This window comes from Hemitrygon akajei, chromosome 5 (assembly GCF_048418815.1).
Source record: "Hemitrygon akajei chromosome 5, sHemAka1.3, whole genome shotgun sequence".
NCBI classification, from domain to species: Eukaryota; Metazoa; Chordata; class Chondrichthyes; order Myliobatiformes; family Dasyatidae; genus Hemitrygon; species Hemitrygon akajei.
This window is the reverse complement of record NC_133128.1, coordinates 8,080,752-8,102,323: the sequence shown is the minus strand read 5'-3', so window position 1 is coordinate 8,102,323 and position 21,572 is coordinate 8,080,752. Positions and strand designations below refer to the sequence as shown.

The 21,572-nt window shown below is 47.1% G+C and overlaps 1 protein-coding gene across 1 annotated transcript in view; it reads right to left on the bottom strand.

Moving 5' to 3' along the window:
- Positions 1 to 15,094: 15,094 nt before the first annotated feature.
- Positions 15,095 to 21,572, bottom strand: part of LOC140727469 (E3 ubiquitin/ISG15 ligase TRIM25-like) — a 31,199-nt gene continuing 24,721 nt past the window's right edge. Inside the window, exons 7-9 of the mRNA XM_073044796.1 lie at positions 21,174 to 21,266; positions 18,498 to 18,679; positions 15,095 to 17,276 (exon numbers count right to left, since the gene is read on the bottom strand). Coding sequence (XP_072900897.1) covers positions 18,529 to 18,679; positions 21,174 to 21,266 — 244 coding nt within the window. The 3' untranslated portion in view covers positions 15,095 to 17,276; positions 18,498 to 18,528. The remainder of the gene's footprint in view (positions 17,277 to 18,497; positions 18,680 to 21,173; positions 21,267 to 21,572) is intronic.

The following is a 21,572-nucleotide window of genomic DNA, read 5'->3' as shown; positions in this document are numbered from 1 at the left end:
CATGTCACCCTACAGTCGCTGCCTCATGTCACCCTACAGTCTCTGCCACATGTCACCCTACAGTCTATGCCTCATGTCACCCTACAGTCTCTGCCTCATGTCACCCTACAGTCTCTGCCTCATGTCACCCTACAGTCTCTGCCTCATGTCACCCTACAGTCTCTGCCTCATGTCACCCCAGTCTATGCCTCATGTCACCCCAGTCTCTGCCTCATGTCACCCTACAGTCTCTGCCTCATGTCACCCTACAGTCGCTGCCTCATGTCACCCTACAGGCTCTGCCTCATGTCACCCCAGGCTCTGCCTCATGTCACCCTACAGTCTCTGCCTCATGTCACCCTACAGTCGCTGCCTCATGTCACCCTACAGTCGCTGCCTCATGTCACCCTACAGGCTCTGCCTCATGTCACCCCAGTCTCTGCCTCATGACCCCCTACAGTCTCTGCCTCATGTCACCCTACAGTCTCTGCCTCATGTCACCCCAGTCTCTGCCTCATGTGCCCCTACAGTCTCTGCCTCATGTCCCACTACAGTCTCTGCCTCATGTCACCCTACAGTCTCTGCCTCATGTCACCCTACAGTCGCTGCCTCATGTCACCCTACAGTCGCTGCCTCATGTCACCCTACAGTCTATGCCTCATGTCACCCTACAGTCGCTGCCTCATGTCACCCTACAGTCGCTGCCTCATGTCACCCTACAGGCTATGCCTCATGTCACCCCAGTCTCTGCCTCATGTCCCCCTACAGTCTCTGCCTCATGTCACCCTACAGTCTCTGCCTCATGTCACCCCTGTCTCTGCCTCATGTCACCCCTGTCTCTGCCTCATGTCCCCCTACAGTCTCTGCCTCATGTCACCCCAGTCTCTGCCTCATGTCACCCTACAGTCGCTGCCTCATGTCACCCTACAGTCGCTGCCTCATGTCACCCTACAGTCTCTGCCTCATGTCACCCTACAGTCTCTGCCCCATGTCACCCTACAGTCGCTGCCTCATGTCACCCTACAGTCACTGCCTCAAGTCACCCTATAGTCTCTGCCTCATGTCACCCTACAGTCGCTGCCTCATGTCACCCTACAGTCTCTGCCTCATGTCACCCCAGTCGCTGCCTCATGTCACCCTACAGTCTCTGCCTCATGTCACCCTACAGTCTCTGCCTCATGTCACCCTACAGTCGCTGCCTCATGTCACCCTACAGTCGCTGCCTCATGTCACCCTACAGTCTCTGCCTCATGTCACCCCAGTCGCTGCCTCATGTCACCCTACAGTCTCTGCCTCATGTCACCCTACAGTCGCTGCCTAAAGTAACCCTACAGTCTCTGCCTCATGTCACCCTACAGTCGCTGCCTCATGTCACCATACAGTCGCTGCCTCATGTCACCCTACAGTCTCTGCCTCATGTCACCCAACAGTCGCTGCCTCATGTCACCCTACATTCGCTGCCTCATGTCACCCTACAGTCTCTGCCTCATGTCACTCTACAGTCGCTGCCTCATGTCACCCTACAGTCTCTGCCTCATGTCACCCTACAGTCGCTGCCTCATGTCACCCTACAGTCGCTGCCTCATGTCACCCTACAGGCTCTGCCTCATGTCACCCCAGTCTCTGCCTCACGTCCTCCTACAGTCTCTGCCTCATGTCACTCTGCAGTCTCTGTCTCATGTCACCCTGCAGTCTCTGCCTCATGTCACCCTACAGTCGCTGCCTCATGTCACCCTACAGTCTCTGCCTCATGTCACCCTACAGTCTCTGCCTCATGTCACCCTACAGTCTCTGCCTCAAGTCACCCTACAGTCGCTGCCTCATGTCACCCTACAGTCTCTGCCTCATGTCACCCTACAGTCTCTGCCTCATGTCACCCTACAGTCGCTGCCTCATGTCACCCTACAGTCGCTGCCTCATGTCACCCTACAGTCGCTGCCTCATGTCACACTACAGTCGCTGCCTCATGTCACACTACAGTCTCTGCCTCATGTCACACTACAGTCTCTGCCTCATGTCACCCTACAGTCTCTGCCTCATGTCACCCTACAGTCGCTGCTTCATGTCACCCTACAGTCGCTGCCTCATGTCACCCTACAGTCTCTGCCTCATGTCACCCTACAGTCGCTGCCTCATGTCACCCTACAGTCTCTGCCTCATGTCACTCTACAGTCGCTGCCTCATGTCACCCTACAGTCGCTGCCTCATGTCACCCTACAGGCTCTGCCTCATGTCCCCCTACAGTCTCTGCCTCATGTCCCCCTACAGTCTCTGCCTCATGTCACTCTACAGTCTCTGCCTCATGTCACTCTACAGTCGCTGCCTCATGTCACCCTACAGTCTCTGCCTCATGTCACCCCAGTCGCTGCCTCATGTCACCCTACAGTCGCTGTCTCATGTCACCCTACAGTCTCTGCCTCATGTCACCCTACAGTCGCTGCTTCATGTCACCCTACAGTCGCTGCCTCATGTCACCCCAGTCGCTGCCTCATGTCAACCTAGACGCTGCCTCATGTCACCCTACAGTCGCTGCCTCATGTCACCCTACAGTCGCTGCCTCATGTCACCCCAGTCGCTGCCTCATGTCACCCTACAGTCGCTGCCTCATGTCACCCTAGTCTTTGCCTCATGTCCCCCTACAGTCTCTGCCTCATGTCACCCCAGTCGCTGCCTCATGTCACCCTACAGTCTCTGCCTCATGTCACCCTACAGTCGCTGCCTCATGTCACCCTACAGTAACTGCCTCAAGTCACCCTACAGTCTCTGCCTCATGTCACCCTACAGTCGCTGCCTCATGTCACCCTACAGTCTCTGCCTCATGTCACCCCAGTCGCTGCCTCATGTCACCCTACAGTCTCTGCCTCATGTCACCCTACAGTCTCTGCCTCATGTCACCCTACAGTCGCTGCCTCATGTCACCCTACAGTCTCTGCCTCATGTCACCCCAGTCGCTGCCTCATGTCACCCTACAGTCTCTGCCTCATGTCACCCTACAGTCGCTGCCTAAAGTAACCCTACAGTCTCTGCCTCATGTCACCCTACAGTCGCTGCCTCATGTCACCATACAGTCGCTGCCTCATGTCACCCTACAGTCTCTGCCTCATGTCACCCTACAGTCGCTGCCTCATGTCACCCTACAGTCGCTGCCTCATGTCACCCTACAGTCTCTGCCTCATGTCACCCTACAGTCGCTGCCTCATGTCACCCTACAGTCTCTGCCTCATGTCACCCTAGACGCTGCCTCATGTCACCCTACAGTCGCTGCCTCATGTCACCCCAGTCGCTGCCTCATGTCACCCTACAGTCGCTGCCTCATGTCACCCTAGTCTTTGCCTCATGTCCCCCTACATTCTCTGCCTCATGTCACCCCAGTCGCTGCCTCATGTCACCCTAGACGCTGCCTCATGTCACCCTACAGTCGCTGCCTCATGTCACCCTACAGTCGCTGCCTCATGTCACCCCAGTCGCTGCCTCATGTCACCCTACAGTCGCTGCCTCATGTCACCCTAGTCTTTGCCTCATGTCCCCCTACAGTCTCTGCCTCATGTCACCCTACAGTCGCTGCCTCATGTCACCCTACAGTCGCTGCCTCATGTCACCCTACAGTCTCTGCCACATGTCACCCTACAGTCTATGCCTCATGTCACCATACAGTCTCTGCCTCATGTCACCCTACAGTCTCTGCCTCATGTCAACCTACAGTCTCTGCCTCATGTCACCCTACAGTCTCTGCCTCATGTCACCCCAGTCTATGCCTCATGTCACCCCAGTCTCTGCCTCATGTCACCCTACAGTCTCTGCCTCATGTCACCCTACAGTCGCTGCCTCATGTCACCCTACAGGCTCTGCCTCATGTCACCCCAGGCTCTGCCTCATGTCACCCTACAGTCTCTGCCTCATGTCACCCTACAGTCGCTGCCTCATGTCACCCTACAGTCGCTGCCTCATGTCACCCTACAGGCTCTGCCTCATGTCACCCCAGTCTCTGCCTCATGACCCCCTACAGTCTCTGCCTCATGTCACCCTACAGTCTCTGCCTCATGTCACCCCAGTCTCTGCCTCATGTGCCCCTACAGTCTCTGCCTCATGTCCCACTACAGTCTCTGCCTCATGTCACCCTACAGTCTCTGCCTCATGTCACCCTACAGTCGCTGCCTCATGTCACCCTACAGTCTATGCCTCATGTCACCCTACAGTCGCTGCCTCATGTCACCCTACAGTCGCTGCCTCATGTCACCCTACAGTCGCTGCCTCATGTCACCCTACAGGCTATGCCTCATGTCACCCCAGTCTCTGCCTCATGTCCCCCTACAGTCTCTGCCTCATGTCACCCTACAGTCTCTGCCTCATGTCACCCCTGTCTCTGCCTCATGTCACCCCTGTCTCTGCCTCATGTCCCCCTACAGTCTCTGCCTCATGTCACCCCAGTCTCTGCCTCATGTCACCCTACAGTCGCTGCCTCATGTCACCCTACAGTCTCTGCCTCATGTCACCCTACAGTCTCTGCCCCATGTCACCCTACAGTCGCTGCCTCATGTCACCCTACAGTCACTGCCTCAAGTCACCCTACAGTCTCTGCCTCATGTCACCCTACAGTCGCTGCCTCATGTCACCCTACAGTCTCTGCCTCATGTCACCCCAGTCGCTGCCTCATGTCACCCTACAGTCTCTGCCTCATGTCACCCTACAGTCTCTGCCTCATGTCACCCTACAGTCGCTGCCTCATGTCACCCTACAGTCGCTGCCTCATGTCACCCTACAGTCTCTGCCTCATGTCACCCTACAGTCTCTGCCTCATGTCACCCTACAGTCGCTGCCTAAAGTAACCCTACAGTCTCTGCCTCATGTCACCCTACAGTCGCTGCCTCATGTCACCATACAGTCGCTGCCTCATGTCACCCTACAGTCTCTGCCTCATGTCACCCTACAGTCGCTGCCTCATGTCACCCTACATTCGCTGCCTCATGTCACCCTACAGTCTCTGCCTCATGTCACTCTACAGTCGCTGCCTCATGTCACCCTACAGTCTCTGCCTCATGTCACCCTACAGTCGCTGCCTCATGTCACCCTACAGTCGCTGCCTCATGTCACCCTACAGGCTCTGCCTCATGTCACCCCAGTCTCTGCCTCACGTCCTCCTACAGTCTCTGCCTCATGTCACTCTACAGTCTCTGTCTCATGTCACCCTACAGTCTCTGCCTCATGTCACCCTACAGTCGCTGCCTCATGTCACCCTACAGTCTCTGCCTCATGTCACCCTACAGTCTCTGCCTCATGTCACCCTACAGTCTCTGCCTCAAGTCACCCTACAGTCGCTGCCTCATGTCACCCTACAGTCTCTGCCTCATGTCACCCTACAGTCTCTGCCGCATGTCACCCTACAGTCGCTGCCTCATGTCACCCTACAGTCGCTGCCTCATGTCACCCTACAGTCGCTGCCTCATGTCACACTACAGTCGCTGCCTCATGTCACACTACAGTCTCTGCCTCATGTCACACTACAGTCTCTACCTCATGTCACCCTACAGTCTCTGCCTCATGTCACCCTACAGTCGCTGCTTCATGTCACCCTACAGTCGCTGCCTCATGTCACCCTACAGTCTCTGCCTCATGTCACCCTACAGTCGCTGCCTCATGTCACCCTACAGTCTCTGCCTCATGTCACTCTACAGTCGCTGCCTCATGTCACCCTACAGTCGCTGCCTCATGTCACCCTACAGGCTCTGCCTCATGTCCCCCTACAGTCTCTGCCTCATGTCCCCCTACAGTCTCTGCCTCATGTCACTCTACAGTCTCTGCCTCATGTCACTCTACAGTCGCTGCCTCATGTCACCCTACAGTCTCTGCCTCATGTCACCCCAGTCGCTGCCTCATGTCACCCTACAGTCGCTGTCTCATGTCACCCTACAGTCGCTGCTTCATGTCACCCTACAGTCTCTGCCTCATGTCACCCTACAGTCTCTGCCTCATGTCACCCTACAGTCTCTGCCTCATGTCACCCCAGTCACTGCCTCATGTCACCCTACAGTCGCTGCCTCATGTCACCCCAGTCGCTGCCTCATGTCACCCTACAGTCGCTGCCTCATGTCACCCCAGTCGCTGCCTCATGTCACCCTAGACGCTGCCTCATGTCACCCTACAGTCGCTGCCTCATGTCACCCTACAGTCGCTGCCTCATGTCACCCCAGTCGCTGCCTCATGTCACCCTACAGTCGCTGCCTCATGTCACCCTAGTCTTTGCCTCATGTCCCCCTACAGTCTCTGCCTCATGTCACCCCAGTCGCTGCCTCATGTCACCCTACAGTCTCTGCCTCATGTCACCCTACAGTCGCTGCCTCATGTCACCCTACAGTCACTGCCTCAAGTCACCCTACAGTCTCTGCCTCATGTCACCCTACAGTCGCTGCCTCATGTCACCCTACAGTCTCTGCCTCATGTCACCCCAGTCGCTGCCTCATGTCACCCTACAGTCTCTGCCTCATGTCACCCTACAGTCTCTGCCTCATGTCACCCTACAGTCGCTGCCTCATGTCACCCTACAGTCTCTGCCTCATGTCACCCCAGTCGCTGCCTCATGTCACCCTACAGTCTCTGCCTCATGTCACCCTACAGTCGCTGCCTAAAGTAACCCTACAGTCTCTGCCTCATGTCACCCTACAGTCGCTGCCTCATGTCACCATACAGTCGCTGCCTCATGTCACCCTACAGTCTCTGCCTCATGTCACCCTACAGTCGCTGCCTCATGTCACCCTACAGTCGCTGCCTCATGTCACCCTACAGTCTCTGCCTCATGTCACTCTACAGTCGCTGCCTCATGTCACCCTACAGTCTCTGCCTCATGTCACCCTACAGTCGCTGCCTCATGTCACCCTACAGTCGCTGCCTCATGTCACCCTACAGGCTCTGCCTCATGTCACCCCAGTCTCTGCCTCACGTCCTCCTACAGTCTCTGCCTCATGTCACTCTACAGTCTCTGTCTCATGTCACCCTACAGTCTCTGCCTCATGTCACCCTACAGTCTCTGCCTCATGTCACCCTACAGTCTCTGCCTCAAGTCACCCTACAGTCGCTGCCTCATGTCACCCTACAGTCTCTGCCTCATGTCACCCTACAGTCTCTGCCTCATGTCACCCTACAGTCGCTGCCTCATGTCACCCTACAGTCGCTGCCTCATGTCACACTACAGTCTCTGCCTCATGTCACACTACAGTCTCTGCCTCATGTCACCCTACAGTCTCTGCCTCATGTCACCCTACAGTCGCTGCTTCATGTCACCCTACAGTCGCTGCCTCATGTCACCCTACAGTCTCTGCCTCATGTCACCCTACAGTCGCTGCCTCATGTCACCCTACAGTCTCTGCCTCATGTCACTCTACAGTCGCTGCCTCATGTCACCCTACAGTCGCTGCCTCATGTCACCCTACAGGCTCTGCCTCATGTCCCCCTACAGTCTCTGCCTCATGTCCCCCTACAGTCTCTGCCTCATGTCACTCTACAGTCTCTGCCTCATGTCACTCTACAGTCGCTGCCTCATGTCACCCTACAGTCTCTGCCTCATGTCACCCCAGTCGCTGCCTCATGTCACCCTACAGTCGCTGTCTCATGTCACCCTACAGTCGCTGCTTCATGTCACCCTACAGTCTCTGCCTCATGTCACCCTACAGTTTCTGCCTCATGTCACCCTACAGTCTCTGCCTCATGTCACCCCAGTCGCTGCCTCATGTCACCCTACAGTCGCTGCCTCATGTCACCCTACAGTCGCTGCCTCATGTCACCCTACAGTCGCTGCCTCATGTCACCCCAGTCGCTGCCTCATGTCACCCTACAGTCGCTGCCTCATGTCACCCTACAGTCGCTGCCTCATGTCACCCCAGTCTCTGCCTCATGTCACCCTACAGTCTCTACACAGAAAAAATCCACACAGATTGACAGAAAGACCTTGAATCTGCAGCTTAATGTGAAAAAAACTAAGGAGCTGGTGGTGGACCTCAGGAGGGCTAAGGCAACGGTGACCCCTGTTTCCATCCAAGGGGTCAGTGTGGACATGGTGGAGGATTACAAATACCTGGGGATACAAATGGACAATAAACTGGACTGGTCAAAGAACACTGAGGCTGTCTACAAGAAGGGTCAGAGCCGTCTCTATTTCCTGAGGAGACTGAGGTTCTTTAACATCTGCCGGAAGATGCTGAGGATGTTCTACGAGTCTGTGGTGGCCAGTGCTATCATGTTTGCTGTTGTGTGCTGGGGCAGCAGGCTGAGGGTAGCAGACACCAACAGAATCAACAAACTCATTCGTAAGGCCAGTGATGTTGTGGGGTGGAACTGGACTCTCTGATGGTGGTGTCTGAAAAGAGGATGCTGTCCAAGTTGCATGACATTTTGAACAATGTCTCCCATCCACTCAATAATGTACTGGTTAGGCACAGGAGTACGTTCAGCCAGAGACTCATTCCACTGAGATGTAACACTGAGCGTCATAGGAAGTCATTCCTGCCTGTGGCCATCAAACTTTACAACTCCTCCCTCGGAGTGTCAGACACCCTGAGCCAATAGGCTGGTCCTGGACTAATTTCCACTTGGCATTATTTAATTACTTATGGTTTTATATTGCTATATTTCTACACTATTCTTGGTTGGTGCGACTGTAACGAAACCCAATTTCCATCGGGATCAATAAAGTATGTCTGTCTGTCTGGTTTGGAGGGCAAACGCTTCAACCAGTACCAGTATGGGAGAGAGTTTACCCTCTTTACTGATCATCAACCACTAGTGCCCATTTTCAATGCACAGGTGTGTTCTGCTAACAGCAACAGCACAAGTGCAGAGGTGGGCTGTGTTTCTGGAAGGCACAGATTGAATTCAAGAGTTCGACTAATCATGGAAATGCTGATGGATTGTTCTGTTTACCATTGGAAAAGGAAATCCTTGAAAAATTGACAAAAGAAGGCACTCCCCTTGACGTATTCTCCCTAATGCAAATTGAAAGCCTGCCTATTACGGCAGAGATAATCTAAAGGGAAACTCCACACTGTCTCAGGTCTAAATGGCAATCCAAAATGCCTGGCATCTGCAGCAGAAACCCCATTTCCCCTATTTTTACCAACGCTGGGATGAACTTGCCCTTGACAAGGGTTGTTTTATTTGGGGATTGAGAGCTGATGTTCTATCCAAGCTGACAGCTAACGTGTTGGAGGAGCTACATGCCAGTCATCTAGGCATGGTCAAAGTGGAAGCACTGGCTCGAAGCTTTTTCTGGTGGCCTGAGATCGATCAGTAGATTCAGCAGCTTGCCATGCAGTGTTCGGGATGCCAACACACCCAGAAGAAACAAGAAAAAATCTGCAGATGCTGGAAATCCAAGCAACAGACACAAAATGCTGGAAGAACTCAGCAGGTTAGGCAGCCTATGGAAAAGAGTACAGTTGGTATTTTGGACAAAGATTCTTCAGCAGGACATGAGAGAAAAAGATAAGGAGTAGATTTAGAAGGTGGGGGTGGGGGGCTGTGGAGAAACATAAGATGACACACAGAAGAAAGGAGCCCAGAGCTGTCAGAAGCACTTCCTGCAGTCCCAGAGTCAACTCCTCCAACCACCACAGAGGAGGCCCCAGTACCTGAGATTATTTTACAGCCACAAGGCACACCTGCCAAGCTGAGTAAGACCCTTTGTCAGAAAAGATGTTATCCCACAGTGTAAGAAATCCAACACAGCAATTAAGTCTTCAGGACCGAATGGGACAATTTAAAATTGAATAATCTGCGGATGTCTATGTAGCAGGATGTATTATATTGGATGTGTGTAAGATGCATTCCATATTGAGATGGAATTTATAGCAGAGAGGGAGGTGTGTTGAGTATTTAATATTTAAGTAATATTTTAAATATATTGTTTGATGAAGCATTCTTGTTCATTTAAATAATTATGGATTTTATGTAAAAGTATATAATTGGCATATGGCATCATGCCACCACACCGTAAGACTGTGTCTCGCTAAAAAGTAAAACCATCTTTTCATGTAGATGTGCTCAGTGGTGGGGAGGGCTTTACCTGTGATGGACTGGGCCAAATGCACTACCTTTTGTAAGATTTTATGCTCGGGGGCTCTGATGCAGCCAGTCGATAATCTCTCCACCACACATCTATAGCAGTTTGTCTAAGTTCCAGATGTCATGCTGAATTTCTGCAAAGACCTAAGGAAGTAGAGATGCTGCTATGCCTTCTTTGTAATTGTACTATGTTCTAGACCCAGGACAGGTCTTCTGAAAGAAAACACCTAGGAATTTAAAGTTCCTAACCTTCACCATCTCTGATCTTCCAGTGACAACTGGCTGATGGACCTCTGGTTTTCTTCTCCAGACTCCTAAGTGGAGGGTGCATTAATAGGAAAAACCCATGGAGGGATACCATCCAGATACAAACAGATGAGACTAGCTCATATGATTCAGCTGTGACTGAATGATGAAGCAGACTTGATCGGCTAGATGACCTAATTCTGCTCCTATATCTTGTGGTCTTTATTCCATTGATAAATCTCTCTGCCTCTTTCTCCTTTAAAATCAAACACTTCAAGCAAATTTCTGGTTGCCTGTTCAGAAACATATACCCTCCTCTGAGACACACTGGAACTTCTTGTTCTGTCCAAAAATAGCAGGAAACTGCAGGGTACAGTTTCAATCATTTGTGGGGCCACCTGGTGGATGAAGGAGGGATAATCACGGCATAACAATGGCAAATGTCACCAGTAAGAATTTGAAGCTGGTGGATTAGGCCATTTGGCCCATCGAGTCTCTCTCTCTCTCATTTCATCATTGCTGATCTAGTGACATCGGAAGAAAAGGGGAGGAGGTCCTGAAAAAAGAATACAGGGAGCTAGGAAGGAAGCTGAGAAGCAGGACCTCAAGGGTAGTATCTTGGGATTGCTATCTGTGCCACGTGACAGTGAGGATAGAAATAGAATAAGGAGGCAGATAAATGCATGGCTGAGAATTGAAGTGGGGGCAGGGATTTAGATTTCTGGATAATCGGGACCTCTTCTGGTGCAGGTGGGACCTATACAAAAGGGACAGGTTGCACTTGAATCTGAGATGGACCAATATTCTTGCAGGCAGATTTACTAGAGCTGTTGGGAGTGGTTTAAACTAATGTGGCAAGGGGATGGAAAGCTGGGTGATAGAGCTGAGAATGAGCCAGCAGATTTACAAGTAGATTACGGGTGTAACATGAATGTAAGGAAGGACAAGACAATGACTGGGTGCAAATGCAGACAGCACAGAGTTATATTGTACCACAGAGACAAAATTCAAACAGGCAAAGAATGCAGGGCTGAAGGTGCTGTATTTAAATACATGTAGAATTCAGAATACAGTGGACAAACTCGTGGTGCAATAAGAGATTGGTCGGTATGACATTGTGGGCATCACTGAGTCAAGGCTGAAAGGCCATCGTTGGGAGCTTAACATCAAAGGATACACTTTGTATCAAAAGGACAGGCCGGAAGGCACTGGCAGTGGTGTGGCTCTGTTGGTAAGAGATGGAATTACATCCTTAGAAAGAGGTGACATAAGATCAGAGAATGTTGAATCTTTGTGGGTGGAGTTAAGAAATTAGAAGGGTAAAAAATCCATTATGGGAATCCTAAATAGGCCTTCAAACAGTCGCCAAGATCTGCACAGGGAGCTGGAAAGGGCATGTAATAAGGTTAATGACATAATTGTAATGGGGGACATCAATATGCAAGATGATGTGAAAATCAGGTTGGTGTCGGATTGCAAGAGAGGGAATTTGTTGAATGCCTACAAGATGGCTTTTTAGAGCAGCTTTTGCTTCAGCCTACTCGCAGAAAGGCCATCTTATGTTGGGTGTTGTCTAGTAACCCAGATCTTGTTAGGGAACTTAATGTAAAGGAACCCTGAAGAGGTAGTGATCATAATATGATTGAATTCATGCTGAAATTTGAGAGGGAGGTGGATCAGTATTGCAATGGAATAAAGGGAATCACAGAAGCATGAGAGATGGGCTTGCCCAGGTGGATTGGAAGATACTGTTGGGGACGACAGCAGAGCAGGGATGGCTGAAGTTTCTGGGAAAAGTTCAGAAGGGGCAGGATAGTTATGTCCCACAGAGGAAGAAGTTCTCAAATGGCAGAGGTAGGCAACTGGCTGACAAAGGAAGTTAAGGAGTGTATAAAAGCCAAGGAAAAGGTATGTAAGGTTGCCTTTTGTTGGATTTTAAAAGCTTTCCAATCATCCAATTTACCACTCATTGTTGCTACCTTATATGCCTTGTAAAATCCAACAAAAGGCAACTAAAAGTCTACAAGAAAGAAAAGATTAAATATGATGGCAAACTAGCCAATAATATAAAGCAGGATACTAAACATTTTTTAAGTGATATAAAGAGCAAAGGGGAGATGAGAGTAGACATTGGACTCCTGGAAAATGAAACTGGTGAAGTAGTAACGGTGGACAAAGAAATGGCAGATAAGCTTACTTTGTATCTGTGGAAGACACCAGCAGTGTGCCAGAGGTTCATGAGTGTCAGGAAGCAGGAGGGAGTACCATTGCTAGAAAAAATGAAAAATTGCTAAGCAAACTCAAGGGTCTTGATGTGGATAAGTCACCTGGACCAGATGGACTATATTTCAGAGTCCTGAGAGAGGTTGCTGAAGAGATAATGGATGTATTGGTCATGATCTTTCATTTTTAATCTTTATATAAAGACAAATACAAATCAGAGAAGTTATATCAAATTAAGCATTAAGAAGAGGGTCGCCTCACGTCTTAATAAGCTGGTAAGGAAGGCGGGCTCTGTCGTGGGCAAAGTACTGGAGAGTTTAACATCGGTAGCTGAGCGAAGGGCGCTGAGTAGGCTACGGTCAATTATGGATAACTCTGAACATCCTCTACATAGCACCATCCAGAGACAGAGAAGCAGTTTCAGCGACAGGTTACTATCGATGCAATGCTCCTCAGACAGGATGAAGAGGTCAATACTCCCCAATGCCATTAGGCTTTACAATTCTACCGCCAGGACTTAAGAACTTTTTAAAAGCTATTATTAATGCTTTTTGAGATAGTGATTTAGATGCATATCATATTTTTTACTGAGTTAAGTATTGTATGTAATTAGTTTTGCTACAACAAGTGTATGGGACATTGGAAAAAAAGTTGAATTTCCCCATGGGGATGAATAAAGTATCTATCTATCTATCTATCTATCTACATATTCCAATAGAAGTAGTAACAAACAAGGAGTGTACACTGTCAAAATCATATATAGTATAATACTGAGCTCCTCAATATCCACAACTCCTCTTAACAATTCAAAAAAAAATCAAAACTTGCCATTATTTAGAAAAAGAAAAAAAACACTAAACTGACCTAAAACAAAAAAAAGACTAGACATTCCATTTGAGGAGATAGTTACAAAAAAAAGGGGAAAAATCCTTCCGGTCAAATCTGAAAAGTCACGGAGAAGAAGAAAGAAGATTACCTAAAAAAGTGAAAAAAAAAGGTAAAAAAAAATTTAAATCATATGAAAATATTGAATGAAAGGTTGCCAGGTTTGCTCAAGTTCAAAAGATGTATCAAATGTCCAACTTCTAATTTTCTCCAAGCTTAAACACGACATAATGGAGGAGAGCCAAAAAAAAAATAGTAGGTGGATTAGGATCTTTCCAATACAACAAAATAGCTCTCCTGGCCAATAAAGTTGAAAAAGCTATAATACGTTGAGCTGAAGCAGAAACATTTCCTGCTTCCTTCGGAGTGATCCCAAAGATTTCCGTAAGTGAATTAGGTTGTAGGTCCAAACCTATGACTTTGGATAACGTTCTAAAAACATCTCTCCAAAAATTATTTAATTTTATACAGGACCAAAACATATGAGTTAAGGTAGCCACCTCAGCATTACATCTATCACAGGTGGGATTTATATTAGAAAAAATGTGCTAGTTTATCTTTTGACATATGCACCCTGTGCACTACCTTGAACTGAATCAAGGTGTGCTGGGTGCAAGTGGATGAATTGTCGACTAAATGCTAAATTTTATTCCATTGATCATCTGAAAGTGACTCCCGAAATTCCAATTCCCAAACACGTTTAACCTTATCATTAGACATCATTTGTAAATCCATAAGCCGTTTATATATAATGGCTATCAATCCTTTTTGAGATTCTTTGTCCTGTTTATTATTTATTGTAATGCCTGCACTGTTTTGTGCACTTTACACAGTCCTGTGTAGGTCTGTAGTCTAGTGTAGCTTTCTCTGTGTTGCTTTTTTTAAGCATAGTTCAGTCTAGTTTTTGTACTGTGTCATGTAACACCATGGTCCTGAAAAACGTTGTCTCATTTTTACTATGCACTGTACCAGCAGTTATGGTCGAAATGACAATAAAAGTGACTTGACTTGACTTAAGCTGAAAAATAACATCTATCATATTTGGTAAATGAGCAAATGGATAGTTCGGTAATAAATCTCGTAAAAAATTCCTAACTTGTAAATATCTAAAAAATTGTGCATTAGATATATCATATTTATCCACTAGCTTCAAAAAAGGCATTAAAGAGTTCTCTAAAAACAAATCTAAACAAGTTTTTATTCCCTTAGTTTTCCATATTAAAAAGGCTTTATGCAGAATTGATGGCTTAAAAAAAAGTTGAGATGGATATTACTAGAGAGAACAAAGTTATTCAAATCAAAAAATCTGTGAAACTGAAACCAAATTTTTAATGCATGTCTAACAATGGGACTAAAATCTTGTCTACCAATCCTAGAAAACAAAAATGGAAGAGGAGCTCCCAGTAAAGAAGCCAAAAAAAAACCCCTTACCGAGCTCTCCTCCAAGTCCAACCATGAAGGACAATCTTGATTATCTATACCATAAATCCAAAAAGCAATATAACAAAAATTAATTACCCAGTAATAAAATCTAAAGTTTGGTAATGCCAATCCTCCATCTTTTTTTGATTTTTGCAATAAAAATTTACCCAATCTGTAACTTATTATTCCAGGTATATGACAGGATCATAGAATCTATTCTATCAAAGAACATCTTCGGGACAAAAGATGGAACAGCTTGAAACGTATATAGAAATTTCGATAAAATTACCATTTTTATAGCATTTATTCGATCAATTAATGACATCGTCATAGGCGACCACTTAGAAAGCATTTGTTTTGTTTATTCAATTAGAGGAAGAAAATTATACTTATATAAATCTTTAAAATTTTTAGTAATTTTAATACCAAGATAGGTAAAATAATTTTAGCAATATTAAAAGATATTTGATCATAATAATCAGAATAATTATTAATAGGAAACAATTCACTTTTAAGTAAATTTATTTTATATCTAGAGAAAATACTGAATTCAGTAAATATGGATATCATAGAGAGAATAGATTTCCAAGGGTCTGAAATACAAACTAATAAATCATCTGCATATAACGAAACCTTATGTAATTTATTCCCTCTCTTAATACCCTGAACAAAGTTAGAATCCCTAACAGCAATAGCAAGCGGTTCTAAAACCAAATTAAATAATAAAGGGCTAAGAGGGCAACCCTGACAAGTTCCTCTATATAATTGTATCTATTACATAAATATATAGGATTGTCAAAGATTGCAGAGAGACATTGATAGGATGCAGAAGTGGGCTGAGAAGTGGAGTTCAACCCGGAGAAGTGTGAGGTGGTACACGTTGGAAGGACAAACTCCAAGGCAGAGTACAAAGTAAATGGCAGGATACTTGGTAGTGTGGAGGAGCAGAGGGATCTGGGGGTACATGTCCACAGATCCCTGAAAGTTGCCTCACAGGTAGACAGGGTAGTTAAGGAATCTTATGGGGTGTTAGCTTTCATAAGTTGAGGGATAGAGTTTAAGAGACGCGATGTAATGATGCAGCTCTATAAAACTCTAGTTAGGCCACACTTAGAGTACTGTGTCAAGTTCTGGTCGCCTCAGTATAGGAAGGATGTGGAAGCATTGGAAAGGGTACAGAGGAGATTTACCAGGATGCTGCCTGGTTTAGAGAGTATGGATTATGATCAGAGGTTAAGGGAGCTAGGGCTTTACTCTTTGGAGAGAAGGAGGATGAGAGGAGACATGATAGAGGTGTACAAGATATTAAGAGGAACAGACAGAGTGGACAGCCAGCGCCTCTTCCCCAGGGCACCACTGCTCAGTACAAGAGGACATGGCTTTAAGGTAAGGGGAAGGAAGTTCAAGGGGGATATTAGAGAAAGGTTTTTCCACTCAGAGAGTGGTTGGTGCGTGGAATGCACTGCCTGAGTCAGTGGTGGGGGCAGATACACTAGTGAAGTTTAAGAGACTACTAGACAGGTATATGGAGGAATTTAAGGTGGGGGGTTATATGGGAAGCAGGGTTTGAGGGTCGGCACAACATTGTGGGCCGAAGGGCCTGTAATGTGCTGTACAATTCTATGTTCTATAATCTAAAATAAGGAGATTTTTGATTGTTCGTTATAACTGTAGCCATCGGGGCATGATAAATCAGTTTGATCCAGGAAATAAATCCCGGACCAAAGTTAAACCTCTCCAAAACCTGAAACAAATAAGGCCATTCCACCTTGTCAAAAGCTTTCTCTGTATCAAGAGAAACAACACATTCAGATTCTTTGACTGAGGAGGAACAAATAATATTAAACAATCTTCGAATATTAAAATGTGAATACCTATTTTTAATAAATCCAGTTTGATCATTTGAGATAACAGCAGGTAAAATATTCTCAAGTCTATTAGCTAAAATCTTAGAGAGAATTTTAAAATCCACATTCAATAGGGAAATTGGTCTATAAGAGGCACATTCAGGCAAATCTTTTCCTTTTTTAGGAATCAATGAAATTGATGCCTCATAAAAAGTTTTTGGAAGATTCCCAGAAGATACAGAATCAGTGAAAGTTTGACAAAGTTGTGATTTAAGCATTTCATTAAAGGTCTTATAAAATTCCAGATTGGTTCTGTATATTCAAGTGTACAGTTAATGCGTGCGTGTGTGTGTGTGTGTGTGCGCGCGCGCTTTGTGTATATGTGTATATATATATATATATATATATATATATATATATATGTGTACTTGTGTCTATACTTGGTATTTTTTTCATTTTAGCGATACTGCCCGTAACAGGCCTGTCCAACCCAGTGAGCCACACTGCCACTCATTTGGTATTGCAACCCTGCATTCCATCCTGACAAAAGGTTTCAATAGTTCCATTTAATATCAGAGAGATGTATCCAATATACATCCGGAAATTCTTGTTCTTCGCAGACACCTATGAAAAAGAAGGGTGCCCCAAAGAGTGAGTGACAGTAAAACATGAGCACCCCAAAGATCCCGTACTCTCCCCACACACACACACAAGCAGCAGCAAAGCAACTGGCACCCTACCCCCCCCTCACTTATTTCAGCCTAAAGCATCAGCACCATCCACCCACCAAGCAAATAGCAAAGCCCCCAAGAAAGACCATGATCTGCAGTACAACATAAACTGATTGTTCACCTGGCAATTCAACACACCACAGGCTCTCTCCTCCCAATACAGGGAGAACAAGGCATCACCCTTTCACAGCGAGGGGGAAGACATAACAACACAACTCGCTAATTTGCGATGATAACGTCTGCTGTGTCATCTTTTATGGAGTTCTCAAGAATCAGCAGCAAACTCTCCCCCATCAATGAGGGAGAGGAGGAGAGAGACAGACAGAGGGGGGGAGAAAAGAGGGGGAGGGGAAGAGGGATGGGGAGAGAGGGTGAGGAGAAAGCAAGAGAGAGGGAGGAGAGGGAGCGAGTGAGGGAGGGAGGAGAGAGGGAGGTGAAAGCAAGAGAGAGGGAGGAGAGGGAGGGAGGGATGGAGGAGAGAGAGAGCAAGGAGAGAGATGGGGAGAGTGGTAGAGGAAAGGGGGAAGACAGGAGAAGGGGAGAGGAGGGAGGGGAGGATGGAGGAAGGGGAGGGGAGGGAGGTGGTGTACAGGGGGAGGATGGGAGAGAGGCAGACAGGAGGAGAGGGTGGAGAGGGAGGGAGGGATGGAGGAGAGAGAGAGCAAGGAGAGAGATGGGGAGAGTGGTAGAGGAAAGGGGGAAGACAGGAGAAGGGGAGAGGAGGGAGGGGAGGATGGAGGAAGGGGAGGGGAGGGAGGTGGTGTACAGGGGGAGGATGGGAGAGAGGCAGACAGGAGGAGAGGGTGGAGAGATGGTAGGTGGGGCAAGGGTGGAGAGAGGGGGCTGAGGGGGAGGGGAGAGATGGGGAGAGTGGGAGAGGAAGGGGGATAGGGCAGGGGAAGGGGAGGGGAGAGACAATGCTGAAAGACGATAGTGAGGGATGGGAGAGGGGAGAGAGATGATTCACTTTGAGTACAGAGCCCCCAACAGATGATGACTGTTCCGTGTGTTCGGTTTTCTCCTGTGATGCCCTCAGTTACCTCACACCATGCACAAAAACACAGTTCCAACACATCAAGGAGCTCCTGCTCTTTAATTACATAGATATAGTTACCAAAATTCCAAGTCACAGTCATGGTGCTATTTTAGGTCCACAGAAAGCTGCTGAGCTGACCAGACACATTATATACAGCATCCACTATGATTGTCTGGAAGTTTTGATATCCATTCATTTGTCTTGCGATCTCGCTACTGAGTTCATTGAAGTTTACAGTGATATCCTGAGGTTGTGAGATTCTATAAAGATAGTGAACAATAGTTTTATTAATTTCCATTTGGAAACCTAAACATAACAAATAATTAACACAAGAACCTGCGTAATCTCAAGTTTTTCCCTGGGCCTCCACTTTCCTCCCACATCCCAAAGGCATGCTCGTTTCCAGGTGAATGGGCTGTTATAAATTGGCCCTAGTGTAAATGTGTGATCTTCCACAATCTGGGCCATGCCATCTTCTTACAGCTACCACCAGACAGGAGGTAAAGAAGCCAGCAGACTCAGGCCACCAGGTTCAAGAACAACTACATTGAGCACATCTGCAAGGAGCGCTGTCAGGAAAACAACACCCATCATCAGGCACATCCCCTATCACCCAAATCATGCCCTCTTCTCACTGCTGCCATCAGGAAGAAGGTACAGGAGCTTCAGGACTCACACCAACATGTTCAGGAACAGTTATTACCCCTCAACCTTCAGGCTTTGAATCAGTGGGTCAACTTCACTTACCCCATCATTAAGCTGTTCCCACAGCCTATGGACTCACTTTCAAGGACTCTTCATCTCATGTTCTCAATATTTATTGCTTATTTGTTTATTACTATCGTTCCCTTTTCTATTTGCACAGTCTGTCGTCTTGCACACTGGTTGCTAGCCTGGCGATCTGTCATTGATTCTAATATGGTTCTTGGATTTACTGAGTATCACAAACAAGAGAAAATCTGCAGATGCAGGAAATCAAAGCAATCCCACAAAATGCTGAAGGAACTCAGCAGGCTAGGCAGCATCTACAGAAAAGAGCAAACATAGAAACATAGAAATCCAAAGCACATTACAGGCCCTTCGGCCCACAATGGTGTGCTGACCATGTAACCTACTCTAGAAACTGCCGAGAATTTCCCCACCGCATGGCTCTCTATTTTTCTATTCTCAATGTACCAATCTGAGAAGCTCTTGAAAGACCCTATTGTATCCGCTTCCACCGCTACTGGCAGTGCACTCCACACATCCACCATCTCTGTGTGGATAAAGTTACCCCTGACATCTCCTCGGTACCTATTTCCAAGTTGTCGAAGAACAAACTGAGAGGCAGGATTTATGAACAATTGGAGAGACATAATCAGATTAGGGATAGTCAGCATGGCTCTGTCAAGGAAAGGCCATGCCTTACGAACCTGATTGAATTCTTTGAGGATGTAACAAAATACATTGATGAAAGTAGAGTAGTGGATGTAGTGTAAATGGATTTCAGTAAGGCATTTGATAATATTCCTCATGTAAGGCTCCTTCAGAAACTAAAGAGGCATTGGGTCCAAGGAAACCTTGCTTTGTGGATCCAGAATTGGTTTGCCCACAGAAGGGAAAGTGTGGATCGTATTCTACATGAAATTCGGCTACCACTGGCGTTCCACAGAGAGCTGTTCAGGGACCCTCCTCTTTGTGATTTTTGTAAATGACTTGGATGAAGAAGTGGAGGGTTAGTAAGTTTGCTGATGACTCAAAGGCTGGGGGTGTTTTGGATAGTGTGGTGGGTTGTCGGAGATTACAGCAGGACATCAATAGGATGCAGAACTGGGCTGAAATGTGGCAGATGGACTTCAACTCAGATAAGTGTGAAGTGATTCATTTTGGGAGGTCAAATTTGAAGAAAGAATATTAATGGTAAGACTCTTGGCAGTGTGGAGGATCTGAGAGATCTTGGGGTCCATGTCCATAGGACACTCAAAGCTGCTGTGTAAGTTAACAGTGTTATTAAGAAAACATATGGTGTGATGGCATCATCAACCGTGGGATCGAGTTCAAGAGCCGTGAGGTAATGTTAAAACTATACAAGAACTTAGTTAGGCCACACTTGGAGTATTGTGTTCAGTTCTAGTCACCTCAATACAGGAAGGATGTGGATACTATAGAGAGAGTGCAGAGGAGATTTACAAGGATATTTTCTGGATTGGAGAGCATGCTTTATGAGAATAGGTTGAGTGAACTCGGCCTTTTCTCCTTGTAGTGACAGAGGATGAGAGGTGACCTGATAGAGGTGTATAAGATGATGAGAGGCAGTGATCATGTGGATAGCCAGAGGCATTTTCCCAGGGCTGAAATGGCTTACATGAGGGGGCATAGTTTTAAGGTGCTTGGAAGGAGGTACAAATGGGATGTCAAAGGTAAGTTTTTCATGCAGAGAGTGGGGGGGGGGGGGGGCATGGAATGCACTGCCAGCAACTATAGTGGAGGCCGATGCAATAGGGTCTTTTAAGAGACTTTTAGATAGGTACATAGAACTTAGAAAAATAGAGGACTATGTGGTAGGGAAATTCTAGGCAGTTTCTTGTGTAGGTTACATGGTCGGCACAACATTGTGGGCCGAAGGGTCTGTAATGAGCTGTAGGTTTCTATGTTCTAACTCTCTTGACAGTGATACTTGTTGGCAGAGAAATACCTTGAGACTTTGCCATGTTTCACACAGTATCATGATCCCACGGAATCACTTGAGGCAAGACGCGGGTTTCAGACTCATACCTGGGACTCTGATTCAAGGTTTGATATGGAATCATGTAGTTATTTTGTAAATTCGCAGCGGTATTGTAACCCATATGGTAACCTGGATCATACCTAAAATGAAAGCAATGATAAAACAGTTATTTAATAAGCAGTCATTTTACGCTGTTTGGTATTGCCAATGGTCGATACCAGAGGACTCACTTGAAGGTGAGTTGAGGAAGGTTTAGGGGAGATGTCAGAGGTAGGTGTTTTTTTGTTTTTTTTTTCTTTCTTTACACAGACTGTGATGGTGGCCTGTCAAGGGTGGTGGTAGAGGCCGATATGTTGGGCACGCTTAAGAGGCTCTCTGTCACCTGTTAAGAAAAATGGAGAGTTATGGGCTGTGTAGGAGGGAAGGGATGGAAGGTGTGCAGTAGA